This window comes from Sinohyriopsis cumingii, chromosome 12, assembly GCF_028554795.1.
Source record: "Sinohyriopsis cumingii isolate HCF-2022 chromosome 12, ASM2855479v2, whole genome shotgun sequence".
Lineage (NCBI taxonomy): Eukaryota > Metazoa > Mollusca > Bivalvia > Unionida > Unionidae > Sinohyriopsis > Sinohyriopsis cumingii.
This window is the reverse complement of record NC_142972.1, coordinates 14,999,306-15,025,402: the sequence shown is the minus strand read 5'-3', so window position 1 is coordinate 15,025,402 and position 26,097 is coordinate 14,999,306. Positions and strand designations below refer to the sequence as shown.

Genomic DNA, 26,097 nt, shown 5'->3' with positions numbered 1-26,097 from the left:
TATCCCTAAGGGGACTACAGGTTCAGTGAAATTATTATCAAACTTGAACTTGGTATTGTTTAATTTTCTTGTATGCATGACCGCAGACAACTAAAGTTTGTTAATGATATGTCCAGCAGACTTGTACTTCCATTTGGGAGACATTGTCTATATTCATGACTTTGTATTTTCCAAAGAAGAGATTTAGTTCATTGTCACAGGTTTTCCAAAAGAACAGAAGTTATTTTTTTATAGATATATCCTGTATCTTTGCCATTGAGGGTGAGATGGATATTGCCAGTGTCAAATGACTCCATTCAGAATTTACAGTAGAGTATACAGCTATCTTACTGTCTATATGTTCTTGATGAGAGCAGTATATTGTACATTTTCTTTTAAATTGTCTATATCTTTCTAATGAGAATGACTTATTCCCATTAATTTAGGAGGTCTGAAGGAATTGAAGGTGTTTGTAGATTTGGCCAGCATCTCAGCTGGGGAGGGGGACATGGAAATTGCCAAGGTCAACTGTCTTCATGCTGCCACTACAGGATATGCTTCCCTCATTTTTGACCTTGAGGAGGATTCTGGGTACAAAATACTCTTGGAAAAATGCCAAATTCTTTGGAAAGAGTTGAAAGCTGATCCAAATTTGCCAAAGAAACTGGTATGTAGCAGAATAATCTATCTTCCTAGTCTCCCTATTCCCACAAGCTTTCACCATCATATATAGTGTGTCATGATCATAATTTGTTAATAAACACTTTTGTTTTAAGGGACTCTTTGTCAATGTTCTTAAGATTTTAACAGAAAATACAGTAATATGTACAGTGTGGCTGTATTTGATTGAGACCTTTAGCTGGATGCAAGTTATATTTTACCTCAGCAGTTGACCGCTCCAGTGGTCTTATGGTTAGAGCATCCACCTCAGATGCTGGAGGTCATGGGTTCAAACCATATCAGAATCTACCAAAGACATAAAAAAATTGCACTAGCAGCTCAGCATTAAGAGGTTAGTGCTAGGAATGATTGGCCCATTGTCAAGATAATGTGGCTGGATGGGTCATGATACTACGTCTGCAGAATGATGCCCCAGTGCTAGACACTACTATAAACTGTCACACTGCAGACATCGTAGTGATATGACTGAATTATTTTAAAGCTACATTAAGAATCCAAATCACACACACACACACACACACACACACACCCCCCTCAGCAGTTTGGTTATTTGTGTAGATTTTGCTGAAGAATGTTCCTAGATTTGATGCCTGTAAACATATCTTTTAAAAAAATTGATTTGTGTCTTTCACAAATTTGTTCATTGTTTTTTCATAGGTTATATCAAGATAAATATATTTTTCCACATTACAGCTTGATACAAACCGACATTTAGAATGGCTGAAGACTGTAAAACAAGCACATGGTTCAGTTGAAGTTACCTCCCTTTCCCAGGCTGAAGCTATCAACTCCAAGGGAATCTTCTGTGTAGGGGCATTGAATACTGCTAAGAACGTAACTATGGGACTGGTGAGATATTTCTTCCTTAATATCACTAAATTGTCATTAGATTAATATACCTCAAAGATTTACCTTATTGAGTAATTTCTCTAGAGAAACAGAGATGGCAGATAAACTGTACCAAGTGTGAAAATTTGGTGAAACTTGCATATAATTTAGGTATATAATAAACAGTTTGATGATAAAAAGAGAACTTTTGACTGGTAAAACAAAGGCAGAATGCAGAGCAAAAAAATGAGTGCAAATGCTCAGAAATAAGACGCAGAATGGATGCCAACACAATGATCAATGCATTTTAATGAACAAAGAGATCACAGATGCAAAACAAAACAAACAGCAATGATTGCTAAATGAATATCAACTGTAATGTGAAGATATTTTATGATTTGATTTGAAAATCATTTTTTTCAAGTTAATGCTAAATTTCTTGTTGAATACCCTTTCACATGATATATTCCAGAAGCAGATTCTTTACTCTTAGACTAGAGTTTTCACCCCTTACAAGCACTGACATTATTCTTGATGAAAAGCAAGTGTCATTTATGCAAGGACATCACCAACAGTGGCTTCATTTGTACAATCTTTATTTGAACAAAAAGAAACTTTGCTAAGAAATAGTCTTCAGCTGTATCTATACACAAATTCAATGCTGGTTTTTCTTGCACTTTATTTTTTCATTCAGGCTTTAATGAGGCACATGACGTTCACATGATGAGTGACAACACACTATTAAATTTCCTCAGAAATGAAAATATAACTAAGTAAATGTGTATCTGTTTAGATATAGATTAGCAACAAAGAAAGGAAAACGTTAATGGAAATGATAAATGCAAAATCTAAAAGTTATTTTGAGACCACATCTGGAAATTATTGGTCTTGATGAAGTGCAAATATTGATGGATTGCTGATTGCTGATGGTATGAAAATATATTAATTTTGAGTGCACTTCAGAAGCAGAAAATGTGCATATAAAATGCTGATTTGCTAAAATTAATCATTTTAGATTCTGTACCAACTTGTGTAGCTTTTATCCCTTATAATGTTCAATTTAGATTTGGTTTTCAGCATCAGTTAAATGAACATTGGAACAATATTAGTAATCTTAATCATTGCAGAGTGAGGGGCCAGTAGCTTAGAGGAAAATCAAAACATGCATTCCACTTCAGTATAGGGTCATCTTTTATAAAAGTTATATTCAGCCATATCTGGACTACTGTAATGTAATTTGGGGTAATACCTCTAATTCAAACATAACAACACTTTTAAGACTCCAAAAGAGGGCATGCCATTTAATTCTAGATCAATGTATAGACAATTTTCAGGATGCAATGAATAATATAAAGGTTTCAACAATACATGAAAGAATATTTCTTAGAAAGGTGTACATCATGTGTCATCCATTATGTGTGTGTTTGTCTTTCATCTGCTGTACATCATGTGTCATCCATTATGTGTGTGGATTTGATATGATGCAGGGTTATTATAAAGCTCACATGTTTTTCTCACAGTGTCTTCAGAATACTCTGCAGTTGACAGTGCCTGACCATGACAAGGAGTTCCAAGGTCACAGACAATACACATTTGAACAACTGCAGGATCTTCAGAGTCGTCTGATGTTGGTGGCAGGGAAAGCAGAACTGGGAAAGGATGATGTAGATAGATTTATGTTGGTTAGTAAGAAAAGTTTATTCATTAAAAGAATCTTTTGTGAATGAACCATTTGGATTAAGATGTGCATGACTATACTATATTTTACTTTAATTATTGACTGGAACAAGATTAAATATTTTTAGGCATTTTCAGTGCATGGTATGTGGCAAAAAGTAGTTCCCAAGGTGAAGGATTTGAATCTTTGCCATTTTTTAAGGTGTTTAGTATTTTGTGTTTTCTGTCTGTCCATGTGCCTTTTACAGTTTCATTTCCACATCATAACTTTAGTTGTTCAACATCTACAGGTACCAGACTTGTTGGATGGTTTTCACTTTAGGGTAAAGAAAAATGCTGTTGATTTTAGGTTTAAAATCTCAAAGGTCAATGTCACTCTGACAAGGAAATTAAAAAGGCTTTGGACATGTACATTTTGTTTGTGAAATGGTGTGGATAAGAAACTTCAGTGAAATTCTTCTGATTTGGATTTTGTGCTATGGATAGCACAAGAAACATGTGCAGGAGAGTGAATTTAATTCATTATTTAGCCATCATATCTTTGCTGCTTGTATCCCAGTATTGCAGGAAATGAAAACTAATTGTTTACTGGTACTGTATGCTAATTTGTAGTTAGATGAGCCACCCAATATGAAACTTTGTTATGTGTGCAATTTACCAGTGCTGGATATTGAAATATACTGTAGCAGATGTTTTTCTGTCTTGGTGGACACATTGCCTTGATAGCCAGTACCTTGACAGCATGGAGATGGAATGCCTAAATGACTGGTACCTTGACATCAGTGACTCATTAATTTACAAGTGATGAGACACACAGTGCCTAAATGACTGGTAAATACCTGATGTTGATTTAGGTTTCACCTGAATCCACCTGAATCATTCCATGTTTGGAAACGTAATTCTGCATTCTGAATATGCTTTTAAAAATTCAAATTTTTATGTCTTAAAGTTAAAATTAAAAAATTATTTCAAAATCTAAAAGCTACCTACTAAACTAATATGCTTTACATTTTTTGTTGTCTTACATTCTCGAGAAAATGGGCAGAACTTGACAAGAGCCTAACATCACCATATTTGTACCCTTTGTTTCATTGCGAGCATTGCCAGCAATTTGTAAAATTGGAAACTTCTGTTAAGTAGATATCATCATGGTGGAATAACGTTAATAGTGTAAGAATGTCAGATGACGATAAAAAAAATCTGCACAAGCAGATATGGCCATGCATAGAACGAAGATGAAAATGAAACAGAAATACTGTGAGGAATATGTGCTGACTTACTCTGGTGTAATTGGGAAATCACACTTTTGTGACAGCTTTTGTTTCTGCAAAATTTGTTGGATAGACTTTATCATAAGCTATGGAGGTCTCAGTGACATTAAGAGACATGTTTCTTCTGAGAAGCACATTACTGTGGCAAAAGCCTTGAATTTTAGTGGTAAAATGAGTTAATATTTTATGAATCCTACAGACTACAGTGTAATAAACGATGAAGTATTATTTGCAGTATTTACTGTGGAACAGGGACATCCAACATCTGTGGCATATCATGCTGTGAAACTCTTTTGAAAACTGTTTCCAGATTCTCTGATTGCAAAAATGTATGGATCTGTCAAAACCAAAACAACTAGCATCATCCACATTCACGGAAAAAACATTGATTGTCATATGTTAGATTGGATAAGGAATAGACCATTCAGCATTGCCACAGATGGTAATGATGATGTTAGATTGGATAAGGAATAGACCATTCAGCATTGCCACAGATGGTAATGATGATGTTAGATTGGATAAGGAATAGACCATTCAGCATTGCCACAGATGGTAATGATGATTATGAAGATGTAAAACTGTATCCAGAATTTTTTTGATACTATGATGAAGTATCCTACTGCGACAAAATTTAGCTTGTGCTGGCAATATATTATTCTAACTCTGATTGTGGTAGGATCTTTAGCATTGTGAGCAAGGACTAAAAAGAATTTAAACCAAGCCTCTCTACTGATACACTAAGTAGTATCATGGCCAGAAAAATGATGATGGCAGCAGGTGATGGTTGTTATTATGATATGGAGCATAGTGAAGAACATAAATGTAAAAGTGCAACGAAAACAGTCTGGCTGATAATATCACACTAGAATAGTTCTAGCTATGTAAAGTGCAGGGACAGATTAAGGCTCACTGGTGCCCTAAGCACTGACAAATCTTGGTGCCCCCCTCCTTTCCACGTACACCTGGGAAGATAACCCTAGGGTGCACCACGATCAAGAAACAGAACATTATGATCAATTTGTACTAGTTTTATCAATTTTTTTACAAATCTTCATTCGTTTTTTTTCTTTTCACCCTTTTCTTAACTTTGTGGTGCCCCCTTTGGCCCTGGTGCCCTAAGCACGTGCTTAGTCTGCTTAATGGTTAATACGCCCCTGGTAAAGTGGCTTGATGCTTAAACTTGCTACAATTTTCCAAATGCTTTTAAAACTTGCATTACTGTAAGTTAACTTTTTAACATTGGTATTTTTTTTATTGGTTACCCTGTGAATAAAAGTTATATTCCTTGAGTCATTTGTATGATTTCTAATTTCGATCTCAAAATGTTGGCAGGTATGCCAGTACCTGGACAGCAGTGACTTATTAATTTACAAGTGGTATGGGACACATAAATGACTGGAACATGGACAGCAGTGACTTGCTAATTTAATAGTGGTATTGGACACAATGACTATATGACAAGTACCGTCACAGCAATGACTCTGTATTTTTCAAGTGGTATGGAATTGTGGTATTGTATCATCAGCACTCATCTGATCACAAAACCCCTAAATACATATGCAGATGGAATATCAATATGTACTTGGAATGTGAGAAGTACACCAATACATTTTGATGACTTAAAAAATGTCTATTCTTAGTGTATCATAAATGATGTTGACATTACAGAGCTCTGAAGTAGGGAACATGTTTTTAAAGACCTGTACAAATGATCTGTTAGTAACATGAGTTAAAATGAAAAATGGGAAGTATGAAGTTAATTCATTAAAATCCATAACAAAAAGTTTGGCTGGATTCTGACAGGGTATTGGTTAATGTTGGGATGAGTGCATGGATGTTATGATAGCTGAGAATAACTTTGATATTGGTTGCCTTCATACAGACTTCCGGTATTGTATTTCAAACTCTTTTCTACTCATGCAGGTATTTGACAGTGTGACAAGACTTGCCAATGTCTTCATCAAATTAAACTCAGCAGGATGCGTCCTGTTCAAACATTGGCAGACCAATTTCCTATGTGATCCCAAACGCCCTGTTTGTGCCTTTATTGAATTTGGTCAAGGAGCCAAACCATTAAAGGGAAGACGGACCAAGACTGATGATGTCACTGCAGTCATACCAAAAATAGCCAGATTTATGGAAAATTGTTTGGATAAATGGATTGGCCATATCAACACGAAAAGATCAGAATATTTCGAATTAAATTATTTCACCACTGACCAGTTGGTTATTTTACAACAAGAACTGGTGAAAATTGCACCAGGCCAAAGTCCAGACATCAGGATCTACCCTCTTTTGTCAGCCGTGAAGGAGAATTGTACATATGAAGATCTGGTAGATGCAATGAGAAAGGCTTCAAAAGATTTGGAGGTAGTGCAGATGCAGGTGGATGAGGAACTTAAGGAGATGGAAGAGGATGAGGAGGTTTCTTCTGTTGAAACAAAAGAGAAGGAGGAACAAAATTTTATCGAAGAGATGATCCAGGCAGGATATTCAGAGAAGCTTGCAGAAGCAGCTCTTTTGCATGTGAAACCTGATGAGATTACAGAGGGTAAGTCTTGTCAATCTGTTGAAACAAATGGCAAAACATGTTACAGAACAAAATACTTTCTCGATATATATATATATATATATATATATATATATATATATATATAGATATATATATATATAAAATTTTATGTTTAAAGCTTCATATATCTGAATGGGAATCCAGTTATTGCTTTCAAAACAGTTTCATTCCTTTACATCCCCCTACTAGTGGCAGGATTATATAGGATTCTTATCACCTGCCCATCAAATTCAGGGATGTAGAATAGACCTGATCCATTCTCCAGAATATTATAAGAAGTACCTAATGGTGGCAACCTGTAGGGAATAACCTGCTGAATAAGGATTTCAGGGTCACTTTCCATCAACAGATCTTTGCTGTGATCGACCAAGACCTTTGTAGGTGGAACAGCTCAGCTGACAAAGACATCATTTGTGATAGAAATTGTCTCTCTGTCATGGCTGTAATTTCCAGGAGCCTCTGAAAGGCAGCTTAAGATAAAGAATATGTCTTTACAAGGTCAAAAGAAGCCATTGAGGAAAGGTCAGCGTCTGAAGCCATGGTAACTAATGTATATGTCTTAAATTCCATAGCTTCAAGTGTCTTCGCTGGAGTAGGGTCTCCAGTGCTCAAGGAGATCCCTTGCTCAGCTTAGTTCAGGAGTTTTAAGTAACCAAGCAGGTTAGTGAACCCTGTAATGACTCACTGAAATCAGTGGCCACAGGATGAGGGTATTAAGATTTTCAGGATTTTTGCTATATTAGATATCCAAGTGGTAACATTTCATGTGAGACTAATAAAAAGAGGTACTTCTTGATAAATGCTTCAAGACTGACAGTCATTTGTGCTTCTCAGGCACCTGAATCTATATTGAAATTCTGATAGTTTATAGGATTTATGATACATGAAGGTTTCTGTCATTTCTCATTCCTTCCATGGTTTTGCACCTTGTTAGTGATATGCATGCATGCCAACCATTACGCTTTTGGCGTAATCATTACGCTTTTTCACTAAATTTACACGTAAACATATTCAGATTATGCATTTTCGGTATGTCCCCTTACCAAAAAAATTAATAATTTGTTTTCTTGTTTTTATTAACATTCCATTAGTCTTTCAGACCGTATTCTAGAAAAGATGGCTTCTATGACATAAGAGTATTCTTGTCTGTAGTCTTGCATCCACTTTCCTAACAGTATTATGTTCTATTTATAGCAGCTGCCCTATTTCCAAGAAACATGATGGTTTTATGTTCAAACTTTGGACCTTGGTTTCTATTTATAGCATCTGTATGGCTTAGTTAGGAGAGAACAGACAGGTTTTCTAATTTTTAATCTTTGCTTGCATTTTCTTTGTTCTAATTCATATCTGATACAGAACCAGTCTGTAGGTATTTGGCACTAAAAGTCAAGTCAGATTTATTCTAGTCAATGCATGTGTTAGAGCAGAAATGTTTTTCAAATAATTTCACAGATGGATTAGAAAAAGACGAAAAACCAATTCAAAGATGAATACATGAATTACACAAGACAGCGTTCCATTCTAGGGCAGCTTCACGCCCACTTCACGCCCACTGCAGGCTGTGTGGAAAGGATTCTAATAATGGTCATGATGGTAAAACAAAGAAACCTTAAATTAGCTTGTTTTACTAACTCCATTACTAAGGTAACTTGTAACTTCTTTTTTAAAGCAGAACTAATAAATGCAGAGGCGTTATTTACTGAGTTCTTAATAGAACATGGACTACCCCTAGTGGTAGAAGACTGCATTGGTACTTTGTTCAAACGGCTGTTTCCTGATTACAAAATTGCAGAAAATATGCATCTGCAAGAACAAAATCATCTAATATTGTTGGGTGTTTAGTGGAAGATACTTCACTTAAAATTGCAGAAGAAATGAAAACTGGGCCATTTATTGTAACATACAGGAGCAGTGATTATGATGACAAAAAGTTGAACCCAGTCCAGTGGATGGTGTGGTTGTGGTTGTTGTTGTTGTAGGGTTGAACACAATTTTGCAGCACAAGATAGGCTATTCATGGTGGCCAGTATAAATGGTGGAGGAAGAACCCAGGAAAACCCCAGAAAGAATCACCGATCCATGAGAAGCTACTGGCAAGCTTTCTTACATACCCACATTAGCCGAGCCTGAGACTTGAACCCACACAGACAGAGGTGAGACTGCAGTGATCCATAATGGTGAGCACTTTAGACCACTTGGCTGCTCGGGCCCCTGGTGTGGTTGTGATGTCTAGTTGGATGTAAATGAAAATTATGCCAATCTGACATCCATCATAGTCACCAATATGGCTCTCAGAGAAAATCTTATTATCACTTCTTCATCTTGATGTGGGGTTTTATTATTATGGTAAGATCTTGGTGGTTCAAAATCAGAATTGTGCCAATCTTTTATCCAATACGTCTACTGTGACAGCCACTTTGAAAATCATATCACTATTACTTCAGAATGGATGGTTATGTTGACATATGTTTTTCATCACAATACTTCCTGTGATGTATGGTTGGTCTACAGTGAAAATGGTCTTGATCTTTCATCCATTGTTTTTACCATGATGGCTGTCTTGAACATATCTTTTTAGCTTAGGAACATCTGAGATACTGCACACAGTTTTTATTGTTGAAATCTATGGCTTTTGAAAATTACAGCTTGAAAAAGATATTCCCCACCCCCTTTCAATTTATTTTGTAGATTTAGATGTTCAGTCCACACAATAGAGAAACCAGCTGTGCACATAAGCTCTTAATTGATGACCTCATTGTTGTAATCTGGAGAGTTTAAAGCCAAATGCAGATGCTTTTTAAAGTGTTATAAGTAATCAAGGGATCAAAGGTGCCCTAAAATGGCTTTTGAGTCTTTGATTAAAAATCAGGTGACCTTTGGCAGAGGTGAGATTTAAAAAATAGAGACTGATCAGATCACACAAGTAATTTTGTAATTTTTGTCTTGTACAGTTGTTATTGTGTTCTTCAAGTTGTTTAATGAAAAATATTTCAGGGCAGCTTTTACACTTTTTTTTGTTGAATTCCTGTCAAAATTATTAAATGCACACTTTTTCCCAGTACTAAAGAAAACATCAGCTAAGAAATATGAGACATGGGAATGCATCATAAGATATTTTTATTACCTCTCTGAAGACTGTTGAGTTGATCACAGTGTAGCTGCCCTCTTGTTTTTGTTGTCTTCCTGTGTTGGTTGGTCAAATGCCTGCCACAAGGTGGAGTGTCTTATATTGTCATGTCCATTTTTATGTTCACCTGTCTCTTACCAATTTTGTTTCTGCACAATAACCTTAATTGGGTGTGTGTCTGTTCTTTTCATATCAATTTGCTTCTAAGTGTATCTCAGCCAGATAAAATTTGTCACCTATGCTGAGATTAAGTCAGTTTAAGGTCACAGATGCCAGTGCAGGACAGTTTGTTGCATTTGCCAAGTGACATCAGATTCATCATATTTTATAGCATTGGTTGTCAATTTCTTAGAAGATGTACATGTGGTACAAGTAATCTTGTATAGCATGGATGTTGATTCCTTGTCAGATGTACATGTGGTACAAGTAGTCTTGTATAGCATGGATGTTGATTCCTTGTCAGATGTACTTGTGGTACAAGCTGGTGTCGCAGATTAAAGAAAAATCAGCAGTATTGTCATTATAATATATATGATTAAGACAACTGTTGATCTCTTACAATTCTCTTACAGGTATAATTTGGTGCTCTGAACATCTGGATGATGATGATATATATGCAGAAGAAAACACGGAGATGGAGGATGGAGACCAACCAGCCAAAGAGGCCATACCTTATGAAGGCTGGAATAAATCGGACCAGTCTGTCATGTCCATCACTGCATCCATCTTAAACAGACTTCAGGTGGCAAAGGGGTATGGAAACATTTTACTTTTCTGTGTGCTTTCATAAAACTATTTTTTATTTTGTTGTGAGATGGCTAGATTTTGATGATGTTTTAGGTATAATCCATCTATATACAACAACCAATAACAGGTATGTCATTACCATTTGGAGTAAGAGTGGATTTGAAGAAAAGGAACCTGGTAACCTAGCTTAAATTCATTAGTGAAGAGAAAGCACAAAAATAGGAAATCGCAATGTTAGAGACTTTTCTTTTTCCTTGATGTGACTAGTTAATATTTATTCTCCTTTGTGAACTTTTTTCAAATATTTTTTTAACAAAATGTGGCAAAAGTCACAATAAAATGCAGTATCTCACTGGGTTACCTTTATTTAATATATATTAGCCCAGACCCAATATTCTGTTTGCTCATGAGATCTGGATGCAAGATTATTGGACACTGATATGACAAAATTACGAGTGATTCCACTAACAACACATTTTCCTATGGGATCTGGACACAAGATAATTGAACACTGATGTGACTAAGTTACCAGTGATGCCATTAACAACAGGTCCAGTAAAAACAAAAAGGTCCAATTAGCGAAAGTGATTATGGAAAATTGTAATAATTTTTTTTTTGTTACATAATATGTAACATGAAATTACCTTTTGTCGTACTGCTTTAATTGGTGAGGGCTTGGATAGTATCCTCATAGTACTGCATTGTTTAAACTTGTCAGATTCCTAGCTCTAAGGTGAGCAATCAAACCACAAGTAATTCTGCCATTTTTAAATAGTTTACAAACAGAATAATGTTGATATAATCAGTCTTATTATTGTACAAGTTGATTTGTTGATCACATATAAAATGTTAACAATTATTAATCAAATCAATTTACTGGCACAGCACTGAGTCATATAAGATTAAGAGATGTTTTGGTTTCTTCACTCAGAAGTACTTAATTACAAACATAAAGATATTTTCAAACCTTGCACAGAGAGATGGATGTAGATCCATTAATTGAAGACTTGGAAAAACTTTGGGAAGAATTTCTGACCTCAGTTTCCTCCAGTGTGACTGACTATCTTAGTGTTGAGCATCTTGGACTCATTGTAAGAAGACTAGCAGAAAAAGGTAAGCTCGCTTTAAATCCATTGCCTATCATTTGTTTTTATATATGAAATTAAAAAGTAGAAAGAAGGACCTATGTACTGATAGAGAACATGGCAGCTCATTGAGTACAAGACAGCAGTACCCCATTTAATATCACACAAAAATCAAATTTTGCTATAATGCATTTATTCACAAATGATTTAGCTTCAGTTTCACCACATTCATTGCTTCATCACTGTATCCTAAACCTCAGTTTCTCAATCAGTTCTATTTCATTTTTTTCTAGCCATGCATGAAGCAGATTTATATGAAGTGCACAGAGCACATGTACAATCAAGTATATAGCCTTTAAAAACCAGAAGAGCACATGGGATGGTTTGTTGTCCTCCATCGGATTTTGTCTGATATCAAACATCCATCTGTCTATTAGCACACGTTTTTTATGCTTTTGTTGTCACTAATCCACCTAAACTACTTGGAGGATTGCCATGGAACTTCACACACAGGTTCACCCCATTGTTCAGTTGGTTCTTGACAAAAATGGTACTGCTCACATATCCAATATGGCCTCCACAGTGGTCATCTTAAAAATCTTGTTATCTCTACTTCGCCTAAATAGAGTCATATCAATATAGGGTTTTCACTGAAAGACTTCTTATGATGTTGAGTTGGTCTTAAATGAAAATGGTGCCAATCTGACATCCAACATGGTAACCATGCCATTTATTATGAAAATCTTCTTATCAATGGATGGTCATATCAACATGGATTTTTGACTGTGAGACTTTTCATGAGGACTTGTTAGTCCTTAATGAAAATTGTGCTGATCTGGTGTCTAATTTTGCTTCCACAATGGCCATCTTGACAGTCTTGTTATTATTACTCTACATTTATGGTCATATGAACATGGGGTTTTCACTAAAACACTTCTTATGATGTCTAAGTGGCTCTCAGTAAAATTGGTGCTGATCTGAAGTCCATTATGGCCACCATAGTAGTCATCTTGAAAATCTTATCACAATTCTACCTGAACAGAAAATTCTATTGATGTGGAGGTTTTCACCAGAGACTTCTTTTAATGTCCATTTGGTCTACTGATCTGACAGTTAGTATGACTACCACACAGTGACCATCTTGTTATCATTATTCCTTCTGAATGGATGGGCATATCAACATGAGGTTCTTACTAAAACATTGCTTATCATGTCTACTTGGTCCTAAATGAAAGTGGTGCTGATCTGACATCTAATATGACCACCATGGCAGCCATCTAGAAAATGTTTTTATCACTACTTTCCCCTGTGCTGTCAGCCATATTGATATGGAGTTTTCACCAAATGACATCTTGTGATGTCTGCTTGGTCCAGAATCAAAATGGTGTTGATCTGGGGTCTAATATAACTGCCACAGTGGCCAGGTTGAAAATATTGTTATCGCTACTTCTCCTGGATGAATGGTCATATCATCATATTGTTTTCACTCTTGTTTTATCTACTCCAATTTAAGGGAAAGTATTTTGATGTGGGGTTTTCATCAGAAGAGTTCTTTTGGTGTCTGCTTGGTCCTAAATGAAAATGACTAATCCTCAATATAGTCATTGTTGTGGCAGTCTTGAAAATATTGTTATCTTTACTCCCAAATGGATGGCTATCTCAAGCATGGGGTTCTCATTAGTAGACATCTTATGGTACCTAGTTGGTCCTAATTGAAAAAGCTGCCAACTGTTGATCCAGTATGGCTGTCAATGTGGCTGCAATAATAATTCTTATTGCAACTACTTTCCCTGGAAGGGCACCCGGTGGCTGAGTGGTCTGAAGCACTCACTGTTACAGATCACTACCATCTCACCTCTTGTCTGTCTGTATGGATTGGAGTCTCAGGCTCAACCAATGTGGGTACATGAGAAAGCTCACCAGTAGCTTCCTGTTGGTCGGTGGTTGTTCACGTTCTTTTCTTTCTGGGTTCTTCCTCCACCAATTATACTGGGTGCCATGTGTAGCCTATTGTGTGCTGAAAAATGGCATTCAACCCCACAACAACAGCTCCCCATGGATGGATAATCATTATGACATTGAGTTTTCACCAAAAGACTTCAAATAATAACTACTTTGTCCTAAATGAATATGGTGCCAATCTAACATACATTATGTCCACCATAGCAGCTAATTTGAAAATCTTGTTATCACTGAAGGATATCATAGATGGTTTCAGCACTCAATAGGTAAAATGAAGGAATGGTTTTATCTTAAATTCCTGGAAAAATCTTTTTACTGGATGGAACATCAGCCTCTTGGAGTGACTTATGTTTCATTTTGCCATGACTCAAATCCAGAAATATTGAAGTCTTTTATTTTTAAATTTATTCCTTTATAGGTTATTATTATTATTATTATTATTAATTCTGTATTATTATAAGCTTGAAGTTAGAGAGCTTCTTTGTGATACTTGATCTGGATGAGGGTTCATCTTTCATGTGTTTAGTGGACAACTTTGCCTCTGTATTAGCTGAAAGGTCTTTCTTTCTTTCACTGGTTTACATAATACACTTAATGCTGTTGACGTTCTATTTTTATTGTACATTTTATGATTCTATGGTCTTAAACTATGCAACAGAAAGAAATTAAACCAAAAAGTTCAGTAAAATCAACAAATAAATTTATTTCTCAGAGTTGCAAAGTTAAAATTTAATAGGAACTTGCATTATTGTGAATTAAATTCCAAATAATCCTAACAGCTCTCTGAGATGTCCAAAAGTATAGTGTGTTCCAAATGAATTCCAGTATTGACTGTAATGTAATGATGTACCAGTGGTCTTGAATAAGCTGATGTACTGATGTATTGATGAATCACAATGATATAATTCAGAATGTCTTTGAATGAATTCACAATAATCCCCAAATAATGTTTATGTCCAAAAAGCTAATGGGCACTTTATAATTACAATGAATAATTTTTAGATAAATGATGCCTCTTAAATTATATCTGAACACAACTGAAAATAATTCTACACACTGTTCTTAAGTTAAGAAACAATAAAATTACCAGGATGTGGGTCATAAGTTTGCTTATAAAACCAATTTAATGTTTAAATAAGGCTGGTCTTTGAACTCAAATATCAGTAACTTTTTAAAAAATGATACAAGTCAGCTAGGCCATGATTACACTTTCCTCAATCATGGACAAGAGTCAAGCACATAAAATAAATTAAACAATGTTTATAACAATATTCATTGGTGTTTTATAAAAAATCACATTTCATTAAAACACTTTTAATAAGATAAAATGTGAAAGTTATACAATTATAACAGTTTTGAAAATGGAAAACCTAACTGTCATAAATACATTTCCATTACTTTCCAAATGAGCAATATTGAAAGGAAACAATGGAGTAAAGTGAGATTTGAATGCATTTCTTAGACCATAAATGAAAAATGATGAGATTTTAGATGAAATGCAGACATAAATGTAATGCAAACAGAACACAAATAGAATGAAGATGAAGTGCAGATTTGGTAAAATTACCCATTTCAGGCTCTGTAGAGCCAGCTGATTCATGAATTGGAGCATCCACTATTGTACTCGATTCATGCATTAGAGCATCCACTATTGTACTTGATTCATGCATTGGAGCATCCACTATTGTACTTGATTCATGCATTGGAGCATCCACTATTGTACTTGATTCATGCATTGGAGCATCCACTATTGTACTTGATTCATGCATTGGAGCATCCACTATTGTACTTGATTCATGCACTCTCTGTCTCATCATTTCGAGTGGTTTTGTCAAGTATTAAAATTTACACAATATTTCTAATTTTGTAACATCTAAAAACAATAACTTATTTGATATTTAAAAATGTGTGTGATGTATTAGATCCAGTAACACTTATTGGTTCTTTATGACATGAATTGTTTAAAGATAGATCTTGTTGAGCTGTGTTGGAAACATTGAAAGGGTCAGAATAATTTTGACCATGTTGTTTCAGCTTAGTTCAATTAAGTTAGTATCTCATGTAACCAAGCAGAACAGATTTGATCTGTACTGCATATTGGTAGATAGGGTAAAGCACATTTTTAAAATAATTAATTCCTCAAAATTATGTTTAAAATGAAAATCAGTATTGTGAACATACTCCATGTTTAAAAAAAAGGAACAACTGAATCATCCATATCCCACTACATTCAATGGCCAAATATGGCCAAAGGCTTACAGTATTTTTATACTTGTTTATTTGTCTGAGTACTAAGAAATTGCACAGAAAACCAGTGAATTCATAATATTTCTAAGGTTAAATTTTTATCCACATTTGCCAAATTTTCAGATAGCAGACAAATCAGACGACCTTTCCCATCAAGTTTTGTGCCAGGAACACCCAATCTGATCCTCTGCCCAAAAGGTAAACTTTGTTTAGAAGGGATTTTATTGTAAGTATTGATAAAAAAACATGATATACATGTCTTGTGGAAGTAGGTATTTCATTTTAGCAGTATAAGCATTTGGCAAAATATTGGTCATTGGTTTTCACTAAAAAGACTCCTTACGATATGTAGATGGTCTTGTGTGGAATGGTATAAATCAAATGTCCAACAAATCATATCAAGATGGGGTTTTCTTTTATAGACTTAATTATGTTTAGTGAATTTTAAATGAAGTTGGTGCCAGTCTAATTTCCAGCATGTCTGCCATTATGGACATCTTTGAAATCTTCTTACAGTATTAGTTGGTAATAAATGAAAATGATGCCAATCCGATGTTCAAAACATGGGCTGCTTTTGCAGCCATCTTGAAAATCATTACTTCTCCCTGTGAATGGATGGTAATATCAGCATGGAGTTTTCACTGACAGTCTTCTTCAGATAATCAATTGGTCCTAAACTAAAATGGTACAGATCTGACAACAAGAAATTGACAAATGATGGCCATCTTGAAAATCCTGATATCACTTTTCCTGTCATGTCTTCAAAGGGATTTCTCATGTCTTACTATGTTTGGTTGGTCCTGTTTGAAAATGTGCCAGTCTGTCATCAGTAATGGGTACAATAGAAGCCTTCTTAAAACATTATTTTATCTATATAATTACTACTCTTGAACAAATCATTGTATTTTCACTGAAACATTTTATATGGTTTTTAGAGTGACCAAACTGAAAATGGCCATCATAATGGATTTCTTTAAAATTTTGTTCCAAAACATGAGTTCCTCACCAGATGCCATTATCAGACTTGCATCTAGAGTAAGAAAGAAGCCTATTAATTTTGGGGTAAAAGTTCATGGTCACTGGACTGAGGTAAGTAAATTTATTTCTGCAGAATATTATTGGTTCTCTCTGATGCACTTAGGGTAATGAAGAAACCTTTGGGAAAAGGAAAAAAAGAGCAAGGTCACTGTGACTTAAAGAATACTTTTTTTCCATAATAACTTTGTTCAAGGCCATGTACCTTGACCTGGCTTTGTGGAGGGCATGCACTTAAGGTATGGCAGAAGCCAGGTGATTTGGTGGTTAAAAGGTCAAAGGTTATGGTCTTTGTGACTTGAAGGAGAAATATTTTGTAGAAAGGGTTTTCACTTGGTATAGGAAGAAGCCTATTTTGGGGGGGGGGGTGAAAATTGTCAAAGATCAGGATGTGACTGATATAACTAGAAGAAGACATGATTGCTGCATGCAAATTTCAGTCCATTGGCATACATGCCAACCATTACGCTTTTGGTAACCGCTCCGGTGGCCTAGTGGTTAGAGCATCCGCCTCGGATGCGGAAGGTTGTGGGTTCGATCCCCGGCCGAGTCATACCAAAGACTTACAAAAACGGTACTAACAGCTGCCTCGCTTGGCGCTCAGCATTAAGAGGTTGGTGTTAGGACTGGTCGGCCCAGTGTCAGGATAATGTGACTGGTTGGAACATCATGCTACATGTCTGTGGCATGATGCCCCAGTGCTAGACATCACTATAAACTGCCACATTGCAGACATCATAGCGATATGACTGAAAAATTGTTGAAGCTACATTAAAAATCAAAATCACATCACATCACATTACGCTTTTGGCATAATCATTATGCTTTTTTTCACTAAATTACGCCTTACACATAAGTGAATTTGGATTACGCATTTTTGGTATATCCCCTCCAGAAAATTAATAATTTGTTTTCTCATTTTTATTAACATCCCATTAATCCCACAGACTGTATTCTAGAAAAGACGGCTTCTATGTAACTACGACATAAGAGTATGCTTGTCCATAGACTTACATGCACTTTCCTAACAGTATTATGTTCTATTTATAGCAGTTGGCCTATTTTCAAGAAACATGCTGGTTCTACCTTCAGATGTGTATGGCTTAGTTAGGAGAGAACAGACTGGTTTTCTGACTTGTAATCTTTGCTCGCAGATTCTTTGTTCAGATTCATATCTGCTACAGAATAAGTCTGTAGGTATTTGGCGCTAAAAGTTAAGTCGGATTTACACTTTTCAATGTGTGTGTTAGAGCAAAAATGTTTTTCAAATAATTTCACAGATGGATTAGAAAAGATGAAAAATCGATTCAGAGATGAATACATGAATTACATATTACAGTGTTCCATTCTAGGGCAGCTTCATGCCCCTTGCAGGCTGTGTGGAAAGGATTTTAATATTTACCATGGTGGTAAAACAAAGAAACCTTGAATTAGCTCGTTTTACTAACTCCAGTACTAAGGTAACTTGTAACTTCTTTTTTAAAGCAGAACTAATAAATGCAGAGGCATCATTTACTGAGTTCTGAAGAGAACACAGATTAACCCTAGTGGTAGAAGACTACATTGGTACTTTGTTCAAACGGCTGTTTCCTGATTACAAAATTGCAAAAAATATGCATCTGCAAGAACAAAATCATCTAATATTGTTGGGTGTTTAGTGGAAGATAATTCACTTAAAATTGCAGAAGCCATGAAAACTGGGCCATTTAGTATTGTAACATACAGGAGCAGTGATTATGATGACAAAAGGTTGTACCTAGTCCAGTGGATGGTGTGGTTGTTGTTGTTGTTGTAGGGTTGAACACCATTTTGCAGCACAAGATAGGCTATTCATGGTGGCCAGTACAAATGGTGGAGGAAGAACCCAGGAAAACCCCAGAAAGAATCACCAACCCATGAGAAGCTACTGGCAAGCTTTCTCATGTACCCACATTGGCCAAGCCTGAGATTTGAACCCACACAGACAGAGGTGAGACTGCAGTGATCCGTAATGGTGAGCACTTTAGACCACTTGGCCAATGTACACTATTCAGTGCGTGTGTTAGAGCAAAAATGTTTTTCAAATAATTTCACAAATAGATTAGAAAAGATGAAAAAACGATTCAGAGATGCATACATGAATTACATATTACTGTGTTCCATTCTAGGGCAGCTTCACGCCCCTTGCAGGCTGTGTGGAAAGGATTTTAATATTTACCATGGTGGTAAAACAAAGAAACCTTGAATTAGCTTGTTTTACTAACTCCAGTACTAAGGTAACTTTGTTTTTTTTACAGCAGAACTAAATTGTGGACACAAATTTTATAAATGCAGAGGCATTATGTATTGAGTTCTTAATAGAACACGGACTACCCCAAGCGGTAGAAGACTACATTGGTCCTTTGTTCAAACGGATGTTTCCTGATTACAGTATTGCAGAAAATATGCATGTGCAACAACAATCATCTAATATTGCTAGGTGTCTAGCAGAAGATACTTCACTTAAAATTGCAGAAGCCATGAAAATTGGGCTGTTTAGTATTACAGCAGACAAGAGTAGTGATTATGATGACAAAATGTTGTACCCAGTCTGTGTAAGAGACTTTCACAATGAAAAGGGCAAAGTCAGAGTGCTCTTCTTTCATTACCAAAATTAACAGTAGATTCCACTGGAGAAAACGTTTTTTAATTTGCTAGATAATGCTTTGAATAAATATACCTTGGCAGAACTGTATGGGGTTTTCAGCTGATACTGCATCAGTGATGACTGGAATTCATAAAGGAGTTGCATTCTTTATTTTGAAAAATGTCTCCATCATTGTTCATATCATGTTGTCTCTGTCATATGATGCACCATGCTGCAGGAAGGGCTGCTGATAAATTAAAAGAGGAACTGTTGTTGTTGTTGTTGTTATTGTTGTAGGGTTTAACGCCATTTTTCAGCACACGATAGGCTATACATGGCGGCCAGTATTAATGGTGGAGGAAGAACCCTGAAAAACCCAGGGAAGAACCACCGACCCACGAGAAGCTACTGGCAGGCTTTCCCACGTACCCACACTAGCTGAGCCTTGGACTCGAACCCACGCAGACAGAGGTGAGATGGCAGTGATCCGTAACGGAGAGCACTTTAGACCACTCGGCCACTCGGGGCCCCAAAAGAGGAACTGAATTATCAAGTTGGCTTTCTACCTGACAATGTACTTCATGCAGACAGAGTTGATTTTTTTCATCTTATTTCCCAGCTAAAAGACCCAATAATTGGAAGATATAAATTGCCTCTTCTTTTTCAGGTTATGAGAAGAATATTGGTTCTTTACCATTCTAATGCTGACTGTGATAGATTGTTCAGAATTGTTAACAAAAGTAAAACTGAATTCAGATCCAGGCTTTGTAACCCAGCACTTGGTTCTCTACTGGTGTGCAAAACATTCATAATCTCAGCTGGTACAAAGTGTTTTGAAATGCAATATGAGAGAATGTTGTTTTTTAAAGTTCAAAGTGCTATATATGAAAATTTGAAGTAGTAATTGATGTTAAAAGACCAGAAGGGGTAAATAAATCATTTTGTACATATGCTCATTGAATTTTTATCATGTTAAATGTGGATTACTCTTTTTCTGCTCGGATTACTCTTTTTGTCCACTTGGATTATACTTTTTCCTTGCCAGGGGTTGGCATGTATGTACTAGTCAGTAATCTCCTGAGTCAGCCATGTCCTATTATTGTCTAAAATAAACACATGGTGGGCATATGATGTGACATTCACAATATTTCTATTTTACATGCAATGGATTGTGCGCATGATGCCATAAACAAGTATGAATATATTTGTATCAGTACCAGTTTGGTGGATATATGTGATGTATTCCATGAACTACACAAATAACTTATGTTCAGTGATCTTCTCACAATGAAATTGGTTTTGAATTATAAAGGCTTTTCTTGTCACCATGTTAACTCAGAGATATAAGAAGAAAAAAATTTTCTTCCCAAAAACCTGGGATGTTAGTGTTTTTCATAAATATCTGAGTGGCATAAATACTGATCAGTGAAAAGAAAAATACAACAAATTCCTGAAGAAAAAAGTTTAGCCTGTAGAGCACCAGTTCCTTGAAAGGACTCTAGTTTGTCTTCCTTTTATGTCCTCTTGTATGTTTCTTACTGGTGACTGTTATTTGTAGCTGATGTTCTCTCCACTGTCCTGTCAATTTACATGATGGATCACAATCAACCCCTCCCCCAGGCAGATGAGGTTCTGGTGTGTACACCACAGACAACACTGGATCAGGTAAGTAATGAAAAATAATTACAAATTTTAAATAAAATTAAAACTTCAGGTTTTACCTGTCTCAGTTATAAAAATTTTTTTGTTCTGTTATAATGACTTGGAAAAATAGAAATGATGCATTTATTACCTTTGAAGTAAGTATACAATCATTGCTGTAAATAATATGCTACTATTCACATAGACCCATATTTAAAGGATATTTTGGTCACATGGTAGAGTCAGTATGTTCGTAATGATACCTTGTAATTAGATCCATCATTATGTGATAGATATTTTTATATCATGTGAAAGATGATTAATTTTTTGCAGCCATGCTGTCAGAATTAATCATCCAACTGCAGATTATTATTTGGTTAGGGTTATAATCACTTGCCCAATGAAAGCAGAGACCACTATTTAATTTATTAGATTTTTTTGAGGGGGGTCTGGTGGATTCATATACACTGCATAGAGCAACAGCATCCATTTAGGCTGATTGCCTGGTCTGTATATTACTTGAAAAATCATCTTCTTTCTCTGTCTTGCTCTTTATTTTACATCCTGTATATAAATTCTTCCTGTCCTCTGAAATGTGGTTGCATAAGGTACATGCCCAGTATTGATCCAATTTTATGTAGCTGGATGTATTCTGGAGACGGACTGTAGCTGACACAACTGGTAAGATACACTGCATGGTCAACAGCGACCTTTTGGACTTTGATGTCAGTGACCGTGGGGAACGACGATTGGAGCAGTACATTCAGCAAAGAAAACACCTGGGTAAGAATCATTTCAAATAAAGTTGACTTTTAAATGCTTTGAAACATTTCTTGAATGGTATACCTCGACCAGAGTTCATATCATGCCAATGTCTTCTGACAGTGGAACATACTCTTGTCAAGTGTTCTACTTCCACCATGTGAGACAAATATTTTGATCTGAACTGCATGAAGAAACTGTATGATGATGTACCAACCTTGAAACTCTTGAGGTTTTGAGGGAATGTGGTTTATATAGTAAATGTTGAGCATGTGTTTTAAGGATTTTGTATGTTACCTTTATTCAAAATACATTTCGGGTTTTGACATCTTTTTGTTTTTAAATTTGTCTTGTTCTTCATGTTACATTTATTTGAAAGGACTTATCTGAAATTTCTTGGCAATCCATTTATATGTTTACTTTACCTTTAGTTGGCACCATATGGCCACTATTGTGTTGAAGTACTGTAAAACATGACTACATGCATATATTCTTTTGTAAAACACTACTACATACATTCTTTGAATACTTTGAATATACTTCTGTTCATTATGTACCAATTTTTGTATATTTTATGGTTGCCACAAATAATAAATTTAAAGACACAATGAATGATTAAACTGTGAAAATAATGGACCTTCTTTCTCATTAGAACATGTAAATGAATTGATAAGCATAAAAATGTCATTTGATACTCCCGTCTTAGAACAGGTGACATTGATCATTCATCTGTTTGTCCCTTTACACTTGCTTGTTCTCCCATAACATTGTAATGGTTTGAGATATTTTCATAAAACTATGGTCAAGTCTATATCTTGTCTTGTTGAATCTTGTACCATAACCATGCCCTTTGCCTAGATTGCAGAAAAGCAATCTGCATTTTTGTGACTTGTACATTTGAAGCACAATCTTTCAACAAATAAATATATTTTAATAAACTCCTGCCATGACTATATGATGTATTGAATATTACAGACATGTCTCCTGCCTTGAGGTCCAAGTCAGAGCAAGGATAGATGGAATTCTCTGACTTGTATCCTAGCAGTGGTCAAATGTTTAAAAGCCTTTATTGAAGGAGATAACTTATAAGTAATATACAACATATACCATTAGAAATATAAATGTTTCAATAATTAGAAAAATATGATTGTGGAAATTTACATCCATTGCAATATAAAAGTAAAATGTTGACTTTTGTGTAAATTTTCGCATAAGGTGGAATGTTAAAAAAGATGTTTAATGCTCTATATTAAGTTTTGAACAAATGGTCATATCGACATGGGGTTTCAAGAAAATACTTTTTTTTATGATGCCTAGTTGGTCATAATTGATGCATGTGTGGAAAAATCTGTCAGATTTATTTCCCTTTACTAAATACACTGTAAGATTTAATGATTGGAAGTAACTTGTCTGCGTTTTTTTTATGGATCACTTTTTGTACATATTGTGATAAATTTCTAAAGATGCACTCATTGAAAAAATTGTGTATTCATGATATATTCGCAAGTATTATGCACTTATTTTTACTATAGATTCACCTCCATCATGGCATAGTGGTGTGATGCAATAGAGGTGGGATTTATTTATATGTGTCAGTTGATCATCATTCCTTTTGTTTCCTCCCTCCTAATAAACAGAGATTAGTGCAAATTTATCATGTGTTTGTATCTTTACACTGAGATAGTTACGTTCATTGACCTACTCTCCATGATATCATGTTCAAGGTCAAAAACAATGTGAAAGAATTTTGTATTACACAGGTACCATCAAAGATGAACATGTAAGACAATTGAATCTTTCCATTTAATGTATGCATTATGTAAAATATCTGGAGATAGTTGGAAATTGGCTTATATGTTCTTCTGTGCATAGGTTATATTTTTATCAAAGTTTGGACGGTCACTTATATTGTGAATTTCACTATTTCATGAACAATTTAAAGTTCTTTTGAACATACAGTTTTGTTTTTTCTCTGTTTAAATTACTGTTTCTTGTAATAGCAATATTTGATTGCCACCATATTTTGTGCATAGATTTAGTAGAAACTGAAGATCTTTAGCAGTTTATTAATGTTGTCAAAGTTCAAGGTCATGTTGAGAATTGGGATGGCAACACTATTTGTTTCTTAGGAGAACATAAACTGAGACTCTGTGAGACTTAATTTTTAGAATTAAAAAATTTTAATTTATTTTAGACCTTCAGTATAGACTAGTTGTGGTTTGCAGTACTGAGAATGAGTACAAATCTAGAATCATCACAGCTCTGGACAAGTTCAGACGACCCCCACTGCCAATTCCAGACATTCATCATATTGCTGACTATATCAGGAGAAAACTTCAAGTGAAGGAAGGAAATTCAGCTGCTGCTGTGGACTTTGACAAGTATGTGTGTTTGCGTGTATGTGCATGCGTGGATGCAGATAATCTCCATCAAAACCTATTTTTTCATAAAACTATTAAAGCTTCCATATGCTTTTCCTGTGTTCATAAAATATAAAGTAACTCAGAGCAGCCTTGATTAATTTGTTAGGTTTACTTTTTATCTCCTTGACAATGAAGTTTGCATGATATGTATTTTGCACATTTGCTTGTGTCTCCATTTGTTGTTCTTTCACTTTTTCGTTAGTTAACCCTCTCAATATTTTTTTACCAACTTAATATCTTGGACACTATTTCCCATATGCTTAGAAATTAGTATGATGCATCTTGAGAGGAGCAACCCTGCTATACTCAAACTTGATGACTATGACCTAATTTGCACACATGGGTGACTTTTATTTTTTTCTCCAAAATGAAATATTGGTCTCTGCTGGACTTGCTTGATAAAGAAAAAAATGTAGGAGAGTAAATATACTACAGATAAAGCAGTTAGATTCTAAGCTGTGTAAGAGTATCAATATGGGCTGCCAGCTGTAATATTCTTGAAAATTTGACCTCTAGTTTTCTTGTCATTGCTGCTGGAATAGAGCCCCACAGCAGTGATTATTACATTAAGACATGGCCATCCCACACCCCCATCCCATAGCTATCTTACATAAGAGAATTGACATCTTGTATTGTTGGACCACAGTTATATACCACACCAGCAGATCTTAATCTATGCCATTTTGTTTTATTGATAAATATGAATGTTCACTAAACATACTAACGATAGTAATGCTGGTACATGTGGACTTAAAATTACTTTCCATACATTCAGAGAATAAGTCTGTACTGGTGATGTTTTTGGAGATTCGTCATTTCAGTTTCATGTGTGTGTGTGATTAAAGTTTTTAATGTAGGTTTAACAATTTTTCAGTCATGTCGCTACAATGTCTGCAGTGTGACAGTTTATAGTGATGTCTAGCACTGGGGCATCATGCCACAGACATGTAGCATTATATCCTGCCCAGTCACATTATCCTGACACCAGGCCGACCAGTCCTAACACTAACCTCTTAATGCTGAGCGCCAAGCAAGGCAGCTGTTAGTACCATTTTTTGTAAGTCTTTGGTATGACTTGGCCGGGGTTCGAACTCACAACCTCCTGCTTCCAAGGTGGATGCTCTAACCACTATGCCACCTGAGCGGTCTCAGTTTCATGTGACAGGAAAGTTTAAACACTGAGTGCTGTTTTTAGAACTTAAGGATTGACATATAAATGATTGACTATATGGTGGAAATGCATCCTGGCTACACATTTTTTAAAGGAAAAATTCAAATATTAATGAAAGAAAGAGAATATGGATTTCCCTTATCATATTTTAATAGTTAAAAAATGGATACATTATAACACTCCTTCTTGTTCTGCTTTCAAGTTGGTTACTTTTTTATGCCCAGTTGAGAGGTTTCCGTCGCTCTCTCGATCCTTTGCATATGCTGCAGTTGATGTATATGGAC

General features: G+C 35.4%; 1 protein-coding gene across 1 annotated transcript in view; it reads left to right on the top strand.

Annotated features, from left to right (window-relative positions):
- Window positions 1-26,097, top strand: part of LOC149786028 (E3 ubiquitin-protein ligase rnf213-alpha-like) — a 374,561-nt gene that overhangs the window by 91,955 nt on the left and 256,509 nt on the right. Inside the window, exons 19-28 of the mRNA XM_089978102.1 lie at window positions 426-646; window positions 1,354-1,509; window positions 3,009-3,170; window positions 6,360-6,987; window positions 10,708-10,888; window positions 11,859-11,995; window positions 16,300-16,374; window positions 21,375-21,481; window positions 22,099-22,240; window positions 24,414-24,600. Of these exons, the coding sequence (XP_089834228.1) occupies window positions 426-646; window positions 1,354-1,509; window positions 3,009-3,170; window positions 6,360-6,987; window positions 10,708-10,888; window positions 11,859-11,995; window positions 16,300-16,374; window positions 21,375-21,481; window positions 22,099-22,240; window positions 24,414-24,600 (1,996 nt within the window). The remainder of the gene's footprint in view (window positions 1-425; window positions 647-1,353; window positions 1,510-3,008; window positions 3,171-6,359; window positions 6,988-10,707; window positions 10,889-11,858; window positions 11,996-16,299; window positions 16,375-21,374; window positions 21,482-22,098; window positions 22,241-24,413; window positions 24,601-26,097) is intronic.